Consider the following 16,101-nt stretch of genomic DNA (forward strand, 5'->3'; position numbering starts at 1 on the left):
TGGGAGAGCCAAGGAGTAAGAAGGGGGGAAAAAAGGATTCTGAGCTTTCTTTGTTTTGCTATTAATTTGTGTTTTCCTTAATGCCTCATTTACATAAATTGATCCATGCTGTGTATGCAGATTATGCCAGGAGCTTGAAGCTGCTGGGCTTTAAGGAGGGAGCTGCTCTCTTTGCCTCAAAAGCAGGAGAAAGTGGGAAGGAGCTTCTGAGTGAACTCAAGCAGTCGAAGGAGGAGGTGACACAGGAGTGAGAATTCTGTGTTGTGAGGTTGTCTGGCAGACTGGGATTCCACTGGGTGAAAATTCACTTTTCTCTTGAATCACTGTAATAGCTGATCTGTGGGATTTGAGCAAATACTGTTAAATGTGTTGGAAGTCAGGATGAAGAACTGCGGTGTTGCTTTTTATTAAATTTGTCTGCACTTTCACAAGAGGGGAAAGAAGCTTATGATAAAGTTATACAATAATATTTCCACTTTTTCAGTTGTAGCAGGAATCAAATTTAAAGATGTGCTGAAAGGCTTCCATACATACCTGTGTTAAAGTCTGGTCCATTTACTTCTAAAAATCAAATCTTAACAGACTTCAATACTGTTGTATTTATATGTAAAAATGATTTAGTCTGTACTGTAAAAATATAAATATATTTAAAAATAAATAGAGATCACAAAGCACACAGTTCTTTCCTGGAACATCATGGTTTTTTCAGTCCAATTTCTTGTTTAAAATTACTGTTATTTTAAATCAATTCAATGTATTGTCATTTCCATAACTGCCTTGGATGGAATCTTTAACAGGTTCACTTACAAATGTTGCTCTCCTAACATTCCAGAAATCCATAAAACATCCCTTTTTCCAGTCAAAGGATTGTTATATTTCATTTTATTTTCAAGTGTGCACTCCCTGCACACCCTGGGGACTGAATTCTGCCTGTCAAAGGGTAGGAGAAGGTTTTTCCTCCAGAGCAGCAGGGTCAGGACACTGCTGGTGCTGTCCCCAGTCACTGCTGTGTTATTGAATGTCTGATTAACAAAAGGTGAAAAAAGCATTGTGCAAAGCCAAAACAATGGCTTTTTCCTGAGATACTTCTGCTAACATATCTGATGGTCCACATACACAAGGATGCCGCTGAAAACCTCTTTTCTGATTTTTTGCCAGTATTTCAGTACTTGTTTGTGTTATTCTTTCTAATGGCAGATGTCTCTTTTCTTTGTATTACTGATGAGAAATTTTACAGCTGAGGAGTGGGTGCTGATGGTACACTGCCCTTGCAAACTGAAGACTGTGGCATTTAGGCTAAAAGCCTAAATTCTTCTTTTTCCCAGCTTGTTGGAGCTACTGAAGTTGAGTTTGTTGTCATAAAAAGAATCCTATAAAATGTCTCTCATTTGAATGTAATTTTTGTGTTGTCTACTTGCAGTAACAGTGCATTGGATTCTCCTTTTGTTCAAGGATTTGTGGATATGTGTTCAGAACTCCCATCAGCTTTGGGACATCTCCAGCTCCAGAAAACTTTTGTTTCAAGTCTTAAATAACATTTCTGAGAAAATTGGAAAGGGTAGACTGTTCAAGTCTTTTTGAATACAAACTGAAAAAGGGAGTTTCATCATTCTGAGCAGAAAAGTAGGAGTTATAACTGCAATGTGTTGTATTTGTTCTTGCCACATCTTACATAAATTACCTTAAAATACCTTTTGTTCAGTGTATTGTGAACTGTGCTTATGTTGTTGCTTTAGCTTGGGAAAATGAGTATACAAGGAAATTTGCCTTAAGTATTATGTGAGCAGCAGAATTAATCAAAATTAACTGTAATTAGCAGTGGCCTAAATTCTGGCTCTCGCTGACTGCTACAGCTCTGCTCAATCTCTTGCTTTTGTAGCAGCCCTTGTAGACAAGACTCCCACAGAGTTGTGAGCACACCCAAACTTTTTCTTTGACAGCCCTTGAAGCTGTTTGTCAGTGGGTCTGAGATAAATCTACTTCAGTATACACTTGGATTTATAACTCTGACGGTGTAAAAAAAATAAAAACAACAACATATTGCAAAGGCCTTTAAATACTGAATGTTTCTATAAACTTTTAAGTGTACAGGTTGCAGGATAATTTGTAGCATTCCCAACTGGAATCTTCATGAGGAAAATAGAGTGTAATAGTGATTGAAAAGTTTATTTAGACAATATTGCAGTCTCATTACAATAATAAAAATATTTTTAAAATCTCTGTGTGTCTTGATTTAATACAAAACCATCATTGGAATTGAATGCTGCTTGTGCAACTGTTGTCATTTTGCCTTCTGGACAGGAACAATGCTCAGGGCTGGTTTAATAGAGGAAGTGATTATCCTTCGTACATCTGAGTCACATTTTCCATATTAGTTCTAATGAAACATTGTGTTTGAGCAGCATCAATTCCCAGGCTTTAGCAGCAAACATAAAATTTGTGTGGGTTAAATTAGAACAGGACACGGTCTGCACATCCTGAGTTTTGCAAGGCACAGAAATAAGTGATGAAAGAAACCCCCTCCCTTTCTGTTCTCACAACCTAGAAAGTGAACTGAGTGAATTTTATAATAAATACGATTTTAACTCCTTTAAACCCCTTTGAGAATTCCTTCCTTAAAGCCCTGTGAATACTGCAAGTAGCCCCAGAGGTTTATAATCTGTATTTTCTCGGTTTTGCCTTTTGAAACTTCAGTCAGCAGTGAAGCTATAACTTTGTATAACTTTGAAACCTGTGTTTGACCATCCTTGGCAACGAGGAAATGGTAAAATTGTGTTTGCAGGTCAATATACAGAGATTCTTGGTGCATTTGTCTTTGAACACCAGCCTTGTATTAATTAACTGGGATGTTTGATTAGCAGCACAGAGTATTCAGTAACTGTTTAAAGATTCTTTTGCAAAAGGCCAGGACCTTTGGAAATAAGGAATTTTTTTGGCATTTGGGTTGTCTAGATGAGGAACTTCCAGTTGGAGAAAATCCTGCAGCACAACTAGTGCTGATTACTCCTCTCATTGTTTTATGTGAAGAATTTTGGCTTTCCGTGATCAACAACAAAAAAACCAAAAGCTTAAAATTGAGTCTGCAGGGATGCATAAATTGTCTTCAGTTCAGTGAAGCATCTGAAAGTTGTAATCTCTGGAGCTCAGTCAGTCCCACGGGCACTTTCTCTCCCCAGCTGTGTGCTCACATTCCACTGGTGGTTCTACAACCTGAGGGAAGCTCCTGGTGAATATTCTCATGGGACTCTCTTGGCAGAGCTGAATTTTTAAAATGGGCTCATTTCTTTGCAGTTCCTGATGTGATCCTTAAAAAAAGTCTAAATTGTTTCAGTTCTATGATAATGGATTTATTTATTCTGTCAGTGAAAAGTGTGGAAAATGGTCTTTCAGCTTGGCTTCAGTAAAGACAGGTCCTAATTAGAGTTTTGATTGGCTCACAATGTGCTTCACAATAAAGGCAGCCTGTAAATTAAACATATTGACCAACAGTGTCTAAAATTGCCTAACTTGGGTCAATTTCTAAAGTACTTCTCAAAAAATTCAGTTTAATGGTGTGTGGGTGTGTTTATATACACACGTATACATAGAATTGATGCAGGGGGAATAATTAGGGAAAATGACAACACAAAATACTTGATTGCAGTGTAAAAATTATTAGTGCTATGTTGCAAATTATTTATCATTTGGTTTCATTAAAATGCAGTCTGCCAGTTCAGAGACACTGCAGCCAGAGAGAGGCATTTATTATACATCAAGAAACCTGGCCCAGAGTGTTGATGTTGAGTGTCTGAGCAAATAATCTGAGATGGTTTTTGGTGCAGCTGGCTCCAGAGACAGAAAATGAGGACAATCACAGACTCTTCAATGGGAAATGGCTTTGGTTTGGATGATCACTTTGCTGCTCAAAATTGTATTCTGAAAGTACAACTAAAAATTTAATTGCTGGGGAGAAGGAAAATAATAATAGCTTACAAAAAAAGTAGGGTTTGGGGGTTTTTATAATTATTTATTTATTTCTCAGAATAATCAATCACAACTTTGGTGTTTATTTGAACCATTCATTAATGAGTTCAGGGTAAAAAAACTGATACCCACAGATCCAAGCAGTGACAAAATTCTTTAATGAGGCTGATACTAACCCACTGATATTTTTGAGTTGGGAATTCTGATAGTAAATTGTTCAGTTTCTACTTAAACACTGAAGATAAGGAGGGGGAAAGATAAGAATGGGGAAGAATAAGGATGGGGGAAAGGTGTTAAAAAGGCTTCTGTAGGAATAGGAGAATAGCAAAACAAAACCAGGAGGTGGGTGCTGCTGAGGTGTTTGCAGACACTCAAGGCAAAAGCATTTTGCTTAAAAAGTGACAGCTTTAATACGGGAGTATTCACAGTGGGGTTCAGCAGAGCTGTGTTCTCACCTCTCCAAAGGCTGGAGTACTGAAAGATTAAATTGCAAAGTCAATATCTGTTCATTTCCCAAGCTGATTCAAATTCTTTTCCAACTCCACACCCCCTTGCCCAAGTTAGGGCTGTGTTGTCATTGCTTTGTGGAGCTGGGATCTCACAGTTACCTCACAGGCAAAGAGCATCTTGTCCACTCCTGGTGATTCCAGGGGAAAAGAAACACCTTAAAAACCTGAAATTAAATTTTTCAGAAGCAGACCGGTGGGTTTGGACTTGTTGAAGTTCTGTTCTGTGGAAGGACAGTACAAACTTTGCAGATCTGAATCCTGCCTTCCCTAAGCACGGCCAGAGCTTGGCAGAATATGCAGCCAAAATTTACTGTCCATGTGCAAAGTGCTTTCCTTCCTCTTGTATCTTGCTCCTTTAATCAGAAGACAACATCCAGCTCTTGAAACATGCCTGGTTTCTGACAAGTATTTATTATGTGTGGTTAATTAAACCCTCCTACCAAAGTGCATCCTCACAACTCAAGTGATAACTTGAGTGATTTCTTGTAAATTTTAACAGTAACATAACTGCACAAATACAGCCTGTTCTAAAGAATTAAATATTAGAAGGCTCCCAGCCTCCTGTAAGAGGGAACTCTGCCCTGTTCTCCTGCCTCCTCAGCCCAGCTGAACAAATTAAGTTGTAATGAGTTGGGTGTGGAACGACCAATTAAAAGGGAAAAGACTGGAAAGGGTAAAATTTAACATCCAGGTGGAAATCATAGGCACATTTTGGGGGATTAGAGCTGGCACCTCATCCATCGGTTCCATCTGCTCTGGCTGAACAAAACCAGAAAACATGCAAATGTAGCTGAAATAGGGCTTTTACGTTTTAGTTGTTAAAGTTGGGAGTTTTTAAATAAATTTTAGAAATTCTTTTTGTGTTTAACTTGCTATTAGTGTGGGGTTTTGTTGTTTGTTTGGGGTTTTTTTTTTTGTTGCTGTTGTTTTGGGGATTTTTGTGGGGTTTGTTTTGTTTTTGTTGGTTTTGGTTGTTTTTTGTTTGGTTTGCTTTTTTTTTGTTTTGGGATTTAAAATGGCTTTCTGGCTTACTTGTAACGATTTGGAAGAAAAGGAAAAGTGTGGATCCCCAAAGGAGGGAAGCAGCACGTTTAAAATGCAGCCACAGCGTTTTTGGTTTGGTTTGCTTTTTTTGTTTTGAGATTTAAAATGGCTTTCTGGCTTGGTTGTAACGATTTGGAAGAAAAGGAAAAGTGTGGATCCCCAAAGGAGGGAAGCAGCACGTTTAAAATGCAGCCACAGAAGGTAAGTGATAAGTTTATTTCAGTCTTGAAAATCTTAGAGCAGCAATTACAATCAGGTGATACTCAGTTTATTTCCAGGCTATTCATTGAAACTGTTGGTCCCCTTTCACAGGTTAAACCTCCCCTTCCACCTTCCTGTTTTCTCCTCCTTCCCTGCAAGTGCAGCACCAAAAGGAGGAATCAGGGTGATGGGGAGGGAGCAGCTCCTGGGCAGATGCTGCAGGGAAAGCCAAAGTTCCTGTCAGACCAAGCTCGGCAGGTGGTGAAGGCAAGGCTGTGAAATACTTCTCCAGTGTGACTTTCTTGGCCCAACTTTAAGGTTTTCTTTCTGGAAATCAGATCCCTAAACTGAAAATGCCTTTTTTTTTTTTTTTTCTTCTTTTTGTCTGTCATTGTCACATTGTCTTCATTTAGCAAGGAGTGGCTGCAGGTCAGGAGGGTGCCCCTGGCAAACTCTGCTTCAGTGGCTGCTTTCCAGAGGTTTATTGAGTGATTGTGTTATCCACTGGGCAAAACAGATGCCAACAGGTGGTTTTTAAAAATAGCAGTTATTACTTTTCACCCTGGTGTAGCAGGAGATAATAGAGTTATATTAGACTTGTCTGGCTTTTATTTCACTTGCTGTAACTAATAAAAAGCTACAGGCAGCAAATTTCAGTTGCAAAAAAAGGTCATCTTTCTGCCTTTTTTTTTTTTTTTTTTTGCGTGTGTGGTCATTTTTTCAAACTACTTTCATATTTATGGCCCTACTGAGTAATATTTTTTTCCCCTGCTTTTGGAATCCAACCACAGGCTCATTAATAATTGTATAATTTGGTGACCCTTTGGAAACGCTTTTTTCCAGCATTGTTTATGAACTTTTATACCCACACCTCTTTTTACCTTTTTGATTTCTGTCTCTAGTAATTCTTTATATAAAAGGCAAGATCATCTGGTGTTTCATGTATTGTGCAGGACCAGCTATTTCAGAAAGCTTTGAGCTTCTCCAGAGCTCTGTATCTCTTGTCTGGATTTACTGTATTATTCTTTTGTGTGGCTTCAGCTCCAGCATTTGCTGGTGCTGGGAAATAAACAGCCAGGTTGCTGCTGCAGATGTAATTTTTTCACGACCAGCTTTTGGTCTTGCCTTCCTGGCTCCTAAATGAACTTTTTTTCTCAGTGGTTTGGCCACCGACCACTTTTCCTTTGAGGAGAAAATTGCCTTGGATATTTACTAAAGCAATGGACCTAATGTTTGAAAGGCAGCTGGGGATCTCTACAGCAAAATCCAACCCAAAATTTAAAAAATGCTAACAAACACAAAAGAAACCCCAAAACACAATCCCTCCCCCTCAAAAAACCCAAAACACCAAAAAATCCAACCAACAAAAAAACCCCAACAGAAATCCCTCCCTCCCCTCAAATATCTGAGTCTTTTCTTTCCTGCCTTGTTCTATTTCAATAATTTCTTGTGTCTGGAATTTTAACTGGTGCCTACAGTAATGGCAATACTGGATCTCAGTCTCTGGTTGTTGGCATACAATCCCACCCTAGAACAGCTGAATGACTTGGAGTGCTTGTTGGCTTGTTTGGAGGACTTGTTTGCTTGTTAATTGCTGACAGCACAAAAATTTCATTTTCACAATCTGAAGATTGATTTTCAAATTGTCAGCATTGATTTTTTGCTTTTCCTATGTTGCACAACTAAATAGGAGTTGGCACATGCAAAATACTGTACAAACCAGCCCATGCTTCCTACATTTGGGAAAAGAAGGCAGACATAGTCATTTATCCAAGCTGGGAAAAAAATGGAGCATTTCCTTTCTGCCTTCCCTCTAGAAAAATAGCTCTTAAATCCTTATCAAGCCAAGGAGCCTTTTCTTTCTGACTGTTTCTTCCAGTTCTGTTCTGTGGTTTACCTCAGCATCTGCTTTCTTTTTCCACTGGAGAGTTAAGCCTGGCTTTGATTAAAAAGTAGCTGAAAGGCAGATTAATGCATGGAAAAGCAGCCTGGCTAATATGGAGAGAGAGCAGGGAGGGAATTCATCAGGCATCACCTGGATGTGATGTTTTCTGGTAGCAGCTTTTTCTCCCAGTAGGACTAAACGAATGTGGAGGGAGTTTATTCTTATTTTATGCCACAACCATCTCATCAAAAAGCCAAGGCACATTCTTTGAACTGAAATCAACTGTTTATCCTTTCTGACTGCTTTGCAGGCAAATTCCTTGGCCACAAGATTATTTGCAAAGCACATTTTTCTCTTTCCCATTCCTCCACATTTTCATGTTTGATGAACTTTTTAAAACATTTGTGTTTCTGTGAAACTCCAGCGCTTTGAGATAACATCTTAAATGAATTCAGGGACATAAGTCCCAGGAAGGATGAAGGAGCTGAGGTTGTTCAGCCTGGAGAAAAGGGGGATCAGGGGGGACCCTGTGGCTCTGCACAGCTCCTGCCAGGAGGGGACAGCCGGGGGGGTCGGGCCCTGCCCCAGGGAACAGGGACAGGAGGAGGGGAATGGCCTCAAGTTACACCAGGGGACATTCAGGTAGGATAGTAGGAAAGATTTCTTCTCTGAAAGAGTGGTTAAGCACTGGAGTAGGCTTCTCAGTGAAGTGGTGGAGTCACCACCCCTGAAAGGGCTCAAAAACCAAGTGGATGTGGCACTTGGGGACAAGCTGGATTAGTGGGCATGGTGGTATTACGTCAAAAGCTGGACTTGTTCATCTTGGATGTCTTTTCCAACGTTAATGATTAACATATTATTTAATTTATTACTATTGTTACTATTATTTTTATTACAATGATTCTCGCTATTACAATTATCATCATTTTAGCATTATTGTAATTTTCATTATTTTGCCCCTTGCTGTGCTCAATACGCTGCCACAACCGCTTTTCAGATTAAATTTTCCCTGCTCCTAAAGCTCCTGCCCCATTCCCTCGGAGTTTAAACACCTCACCGCAGCAGCTTTAACACAGAATTATTATTTCACTGAAATCCTGGGAGTTCGCAGCTGCTGCAGGAGAGGGCAGCAGAGATCAGCGAATGGAGAAGGCTGGGAATAGCCTCGCCTCAGCCAAAGGGACCGGGATTTCTTTCCCTATTTCAGTCCTGGAGGAGTGGCAGCTCCCAGGCACCACCAAGCAGGAATGATCTCAGACGTGGATTTTATAGATGATTTTATTTCATCTCATGCATTATGCTATTTATAGCATCAGCTATAAATAGCTACAGGAAAGGAAAGAAGGGCATTGAGATTGTCCAGTTTTCCTATAAAAGTAGGAACTCGTGTCATCATTAAACACAAGGTCACACCTCACTTGAAATCTGTTCTGATTTGGCAAGAAGGAAATGCTTGACAATGCATTCATAAGTGTGATTTAAAGCTTCATTTTGCATCTAATGCTGGAAATGTGGGGTTTGCTTCAGAACTTGGTTGTCGTCAAGTCTGGCTTAGTTTATTTTTGTGCTGATGATGCAGCAGGTTTTAGCTTTTCTATTTTTCAGATTCTGTGTGGCTTTAGTGTCTGGTTCTGAACTTCATATTAGGGGATGGTGAGCTCTCTGCACAGAGCAGGGAGACAAAACAATTCCTGCTCCAGCTGGGCACCAAGGACAAATGATCCAAATCTCAGCCCAAGAGCACAAACCCCGTGGGCTGCAGAGAGAAAAACAAGCAGGATGGGAGTGCAGGGGCTGAGCTGGAATTGGACACTGAACTGCAATGTGCACATGGAGCAGAGCTGATCCCAGGGAGAGACCCCGTGAGTGCTCGTGCATTTTGGGACCATTTGGGTTCATCCTGGGTACAGCCCTGGCTGGGCTCTTGTGCTGCCCAAGGTGGATCCACCCACAAAAAAGGCCAAAAGGCCAACGGAAACAAGCAGCCTGATTTTTTTGCCTTACTAAAGTAAAAATATGTTTCAAAGTAATGAAGTGTAGCTTTTAGAGCTCTACCCCCCTGTATATCAAGTACTGATGTGACTTCTCATGTACAAAATCACACTTGATGAGAAAAAAAAGGGAAAAATACCCAAAGAGTTTTGTTTCAAATTTTCATTTGTTATAGGGATGCTTAACTCTACAACAGTTAAAAATCTTTAAAAACGCATCAACAAAATGAGTTGATATGAGTATATCCCTTTGCCTTATGGAATATTCAGGAAAAACATGCCAAAGCCGTTTTTACCTGAACTTATATAGGAATAATTAATGAATAGGAAAGAACCATGAGCGTGGCCTGGAGCCTTTTCCCAGGACAGCTCTTGGCACAAGAGGCAGGACTGATGGCCACCACTTTTGGGGGCACTTGTAACAATATTCCTGTAGAGGAAAAGAGACTTTGGAATCTTTGCAGGAGTGTTTATCTGTCAGCCTAAAGCCTCTCAGCCAGTACACAGAGGGTGAGAAGGTGATTGAAGGTATCAGCCAGCCTTGTCTCTATTAAAAGCAGGTGACATTTCCCAGGAATTAAACCAAACCCAATGGTTATGGAGCAGGGACTGAGCACTGCTGGGCTCCAAGAGTTGCTGTCATCTTTGGGAAAGTGCCAAAATGAGCAGGACTGCAGCAAAGGGTAGAGAAAACCTTAATTTTGTGCATCTCAGAAACGTTTGTAATTGGGAAGAGCAGAGGAACACCAGCAGGAGATTTTTAGATTGCAGCACTTCATGCACCATGAGTTAGGAATTGTGTGATTTCAGTTTTAAACACCTTGTATTTCTGACATTTGTCCCAAATCCCTTTCAAGGTCCAGTTTGTTGCTACTAATTTTCTTTTTAACCCACTGGTTTCTTGCTTATAGGAGGAACTGCCTTTCTGCTGGCAAATCTTCCCCATCCTTTTCCTCTTTCAGTCTCTGATAGATGAAAACATATTTTCACAGAGAAATGGCTTAAAACTGAAAGGCTCAGTTCCCTCCAAAATCTTCCCTCCTTTTCACATCTCTGTAGGATTTCATCCTTGCCAGCTCCTCTCTCAAGTTCCAAGCTGCTTACGTATGTAGCTTTTGAAGACAGCTCTCCTGTCAGTGTCAGAGGCTTTTATGGCAGTAATTATCTCAGGATGAATACTTTGTTGGGATTAAAGGTTTCAATTAATGTCCTTTTGGGTTTGGTTTTGTTGGGTTTTTCTTAAAGTTTCTGTGTGCAAATCATAGGCTGCTGTTTAATTTCACCTTCCAAACTTTTAATTATTTAAAGTTTTGCCCTTTTTCCTTTGACTAACATGTTACAGGTTCCCTGTGGGAGTCCAGTTCAGGATTCAGTAATAAAACCAAGTGAAGAGTTAATTGCTTGGGCTCTGTCCCATCCTATTGTCTGCCCTCTGACTTAACAGCTAAAATCCTTAAAATGACATCGCTGGTGGGAACAGTGGCATTCACATGAGGTGAATAATCTCCAAGAGAGCTTTTGAAATTCACTGTGAGGCATCTTCAGGATGTAACTGAGCAGCGCTTTTCTGAAGGCAATTGTACACCAGCTGAGGGTCTGCCCAAAGATCCCTTGTGTACCACGCCTTCCCTAAACTCATTCAAGTAATTCAAAGAGAATCAAATGACAGTGGGTGTAAAAAAATTAAGAAAAAAAATCAGCAAAGTGAAGTCATATTTGTTTTGAAAGTTTGTAGAAGAGGGTTGGATTCTTTTCTGCAACGTTGGCAGGCTCTGATTCAGCTCTGGCAGTAATTATTCAGAGGAAAGATGGATTCTGTATGAGAGAGAAAGAGAGAAAATACACATAATTCCCAGGGAGTCTTGCCAGTCTGTGCAATTATACTGATTTCTGACATCTCTGGACAGTGGGAGAGGATAAAAACCAAGTTCATATGAATTCAAATGAAGACACACATGAATTCCTGAGGTGGAAAAGCCAGCCTGTCTCCCAAGGTGCCCACGATCCCACATCTGCCCCTCTGGCTCTGGTCAGGCAGGAGGTCAGATCTCAGACGCCCTGCCCAGATTTAGTCTCATTTAAAACCACAATTTCTGCTAAAAGCCTGTGTGCTGCCTCTCCAGATGGAACTGGCCTGGCTTCAGCCTGTAGCCGTCCATCCTGAGGTGGAGCTGAGGATTTTTCTGTTGGCCAAAGCCAGCTGGGAGCAGCTCTGGCCCCTGGGAAGGTTGATCCCAACAGCATCTTCCACTTCTGGGCACCCAGCTCCCAAATTTCTGCTCCCACGTGGTGTCACAGAGTGGATGTGTCCTGCCCCTTTCTCTGCCATCCCCCTGCTTGCACATTTAATCTCTGTGCTGGTCCTGATCCTTCCAGTCTTGTTTGGCTCAACATTGGCTAAAAAATACACAAATTCACCAAAATTTTGTGGCATATAAGCAGCAGAATTTTTTTTTTTTTTTTTTTGTTAAAACTTTCAGATATATGGATCAGTGGGGCCTGGGGAGTTTTTTGGTGCATATAGTTTTGAATCAGGGTCAGATTTGTTTTTCAGGGATTATAAATCCCTCTCAAGCCTTTGAGACTTCTGTTTAAAAACAGACAGTTAAATTCTGTTCATCTTCACTAATTCAGGCATGCACAAATGCACAACAAGTTAATGATAATTATTTTAATATTGATTAAATGCTTATTATTAATTATTATTAATATGGATCACAAACCATCCCTCCTGACTCCCAGAACATCTCTCTAGCTAGGTTGGTGTCCTGCTACCTCAGGACCTCACAGGAGACCTTTGCAGGGCCAGGCTGAGCTCCTGAATAGGACAACCAGATCTCAGCCCCTGGGCCAGCACTGGACCAGCAGTGAGGCTGGCAGCACAAGGCTTTGGCCAATGCCTCCCTTGCCATGCAACCAGATCTCAGCCCCCAGGCCAGCACTGGGCCAGCAGGTGAGGCTGGCAGCACAAGGCTTTGGCCAATGCCTCCCTTGCCATCCCAGAAAAGCTCCCTCTGAAGTGGTTTATTCCCACTCCAGATGGGCTGGAGCCAGAAAGGGAGTGCTAGCTCAGAGGAATCCATGGTGTACACTTCATAAAAAGAAACTTTCAAGGGAGGAATGTGTGAGCTAATGCAGTCCCAGGGCAGCAGTAACTCGTGCTCTGACAGGTTCTGTGTCTGAGGCTGATTACCTGCCCCTGCTTGTCCATGCTGATTGATCCTGCCCAGGGAATGCTCAGCTCTGAGTGGTCAAGAGGCTCAGCACTCCCGGGCTTGCAGGGAATAGCTGTCCCCAGGCATACAGGCAGTGAGGTGCATTGTAATCACATCTATTAAGCACAAGGTCACTTGGTGTCCAAGCTCCCTTTGCATAGTGCACAGGCAAAAAATTGGAAAAAAAGGACATGTTTCAAATAACAACAACAGCCAAAAGCATCAGAGCATGTTATAATGTCCTTGCCTCTTGAATTAAAAAATTGTAAGGGAGATTTTGGAATCTGTAGCACAGAAATTTTATTTTTAAAGAAAACAGGTTGCACACTTACTGAGAGCATCACAAGCACAGATTGATTGTCCAAGGGCAGAAAGTTGAGTGACTGGCATCTCATGGCCTCTTACACTCTAGTTTTATTTCTGAAAAATATATTTTCATGCCCTGTATAAATTACATTCTCTAGTTTATCTGAAGGGACATTGCCTTTCAATTGGCATCCAGGTATCTCAGCGTACTCAGCCATAAACTCCCCCACACAGATCACACATCTGAGCTATTAGAAACTTTTGCTGAGAAGGAAAACCTGTGCTCCTGAGCTATTGGAAAGTTCAGGGGGGTGTAAAATATTTCCTGCTTCAATGAACATTTGGAAATCAAGTGTTTCATTACAATGGTCTGAGCTGGCAGCTCTCACTCTGGGGGGAAAAGGGATTGTGACAGTAATGAAATAGCAGTGAAAGTGTGAGATAGCTGACAGCGTAATTCCCTCTCAAACACAACTTTCAGTTCAGTGTCAGCGGACATCCTGAAGAAAATATTAAGGCACAAATGAAAATATTCCTAGAGAAGGTTTGATTTTGGGGGCAGAAGGAGTACAGGGGAGAGAGGGAAAATGATTTCTCAGCACTCCAGGCTGGAAGGGACCCCACGAGAGCTCTTGTCCAACCTTCTGCTCAGAGAGGGTGAGCTCTGGGATCACACTGGGTTCTGGTCTGCTCTTGGGAGCCTCCAAGGATGGAGGATCACAGCCTGCTCCCCTGGCCTTATCAGGGAGAGATTCTACCAGGCACCGGACTCTAGAGACTGGAAATCAGGAGAAAATGGGACCAGTGGTGGCCTTTGAGACAATTCTCTTTCTGTGAAGAGGCAGGAATGTACAGCTTTGGGTTTTGGGGGCAGAACTTTGTCATTGCCTGCTCTGGTCTGGGGGGGTATTTATCCAGCCTGTCCTGATGGAGCTGTTGCAGCTGATGCAGGACATCTCTAGGAAGAGTCTGCTGGCTGGACACTTTTGGGAAGGCAGCAGCCAGGAATTCTGACTGGTGTGGCCCCCACTGTTTGCCTTACATGGGGAAATACAAGACAGGTTTCCCGTTTGTTTCCTATTCATTGCAAAGATGCAGCAAAGGACAGAAACTGCGCTCAGGTTTCAGCTTTAATCACTGACCATTGCTAAAGAGCAGCAAAATGATGGTGTGGAGGAGCAGCCTGAAGAGCTCAAGTGTTTGGCACACAGTCCCAGGATGTTCCAGCTCCACTCTTCACATATTCCAATTTCAGTTTAACCATGTCTGACCAAAGCCAAGAACTCTGAATATTGTATAATCACATCTCAAGTTGATACCTGTTAAAGCAGGTGTGAATTATTAATGCTGGATTTCTGGAAGAAATTTCAGCTCTGTTGATAAGTCCTCAGGGCTTCTTTCTTTTTTTTTTTTTTTTTTTAAATTTATGCTTCTCTTAGAGTATGCTTAACTGATTGTATACAGATATCAATGTTTATTTCTCTGTGGGAATGTAGGAGGTAGGAATTTTGGGTTTATTTACTGGTTGATGCTGACCTCTTTGGGGGATTTAAAAGTAGTATGTAGTTATCCAAAATATGATTAGCTTTTCAGCATCTACTAGTCATTAGGTTAAACTTTATGGCTATTTAATAAATTCCCTGAGGAAAAGGTATTTTTAATATAAATTGTCACAATGTGACAGTTTATTTTAATGTGTTTTTTTCTGTGCACAGTACATTCTGATTTTAATTGTTGTTTACACAAAATTTCATACACTTTTAAAAAGCCTGTTGAAATATCTAAATATTTACCAGAGTATGTAGGTGCATTTATGATTGATTTTTATCTGTAAATTTTGACCAGCTTGGAATGGAGACTGCTGTTTTAAAACCTGTTTCTCATATCCAAAGCTATTGTAAATGGAAATTTTTAATTTTAAAGCATTTAAGGGAATAACAGCAGGCTTTAAGACTTATACTCAACTGAGTGGACTTTACCTTCAAAACCCAGTTACTATGAATGAGACTCTCTTATGACTGGAGGTTGCAAGTCTGGATCCAGAGTAAATACTTGATTTAGTGGGAGAATATTTTGAGTTCTTTGAAATGTTATTCAAGATATCCTAAAGTACATTTATAATTTACTGGAAATATTTGCTGTTCCAAACTTATTTTTCTTTCTCTATTGATAGTATTTGATGTATACTTACTCCAGCTTGCAATAACCCAGTGTATAACAGATATTTTCCATTTGTTTTGAACGCTTTCAGGTTAAGTAACCAGAGGTTAGAATGTATTCTCTAAAGAAATCCTTGGCCTGTGGCCGAGGAGACTCTGGGGACACTTCTTTGGTCCCCATCACTGTTGGTTCTGTCAGTTGAAGTCACAAAATCACAGAATTTGGATTGGAAGGACCTTAAATGCCATCCAGTGCCACCCCTGCCATGGCAGAGACACCTTCCACTGTCCCAGAGTGCTCCAAATCCTATCCAGGGCAGCCACAGCTTCTCTGGGCACTCCGTGCCAGGACCTTACACCCCCACAGGGACAATTTTTTTTCCTAATATCTAATCTAAACCTACTCCTTTTCAGTTTGAAGCCATCTCCCCTCATCCTGTCTCTCCATCCCTTGTCCAAAGTCCCTCTCCAGCTCTCCTGGAGCCCCCTTGGGCACTGGAAGGAACTCTAAGGTCTCCCCCAAAATATATTAATTCCTGGTGCTTCGTTCCCTAAAAAAAAAATGCTTGAGAAGCTCATTCCCTACAAAGCCACTTTGGGACACACCGCTGAACTATTGACTTCTTTGAAAATATTTGAATTTCTATCTAAAGTTAAGAGTTCTTGAGAGAGCTGGTTAAGAACCAGAAGCATTGCAGAACTGGGCCCATGCATGGGTGTGAAGACACTAGCCCAGCCAGCATTTTTGTGTCTCTGCCTGTGATTAATGCACTTGGGATATTTCTGCTCCACACTGGACTAAACCTGAGCTGACATGTATTTCAAGCA

At 41.0% G+C, this 16,101-nt stretch overlaps 1 protein-coding gene across 1 annotated transcript in view; it reads left to right on the forward strand.

Moving 5' to 3' along the window:
- The window catches only part of WDR11 (WD repeat domain 11), a 35,056-nt gene extending 32,847 nt beyond the window's left edge, over positions 1-2,209 (forward strand). The window contains exon 30 of the mRNA XM_041415550.1: positions 94-2,209. Coding sequence (XP_041271484.1) covers positions 94-251 — 158 coding nt within the window. The 3' untranslated portion in view covers positions 252-2,209. The remainder of the gene's footprint in view (positions 1-93) is intronic.
- The last annotated feature ends 13,892 nt before the right edge of the window (positions 2,210-16,101 follow it).

The sequence above is a fragment of the Onychostruthus taczanowskii genome, unplaced genomic scaffold (genome assembly GCF_017590055.1).
Source record: "Onychostruthus taczanowskii isolate IOZ18803 unplaced genomic scaffold, ASM1759005v1 scaffold5, whole genome shotgun sequence".
In the NCBI taxonomy this organism is placed as follows: domain Eukaryota; kingdom Metazoa; phylum Chordata; class Aves; order Passeriformes; family Passeridae; genus Onychostruthus; species Onychostruthus taczanowskii.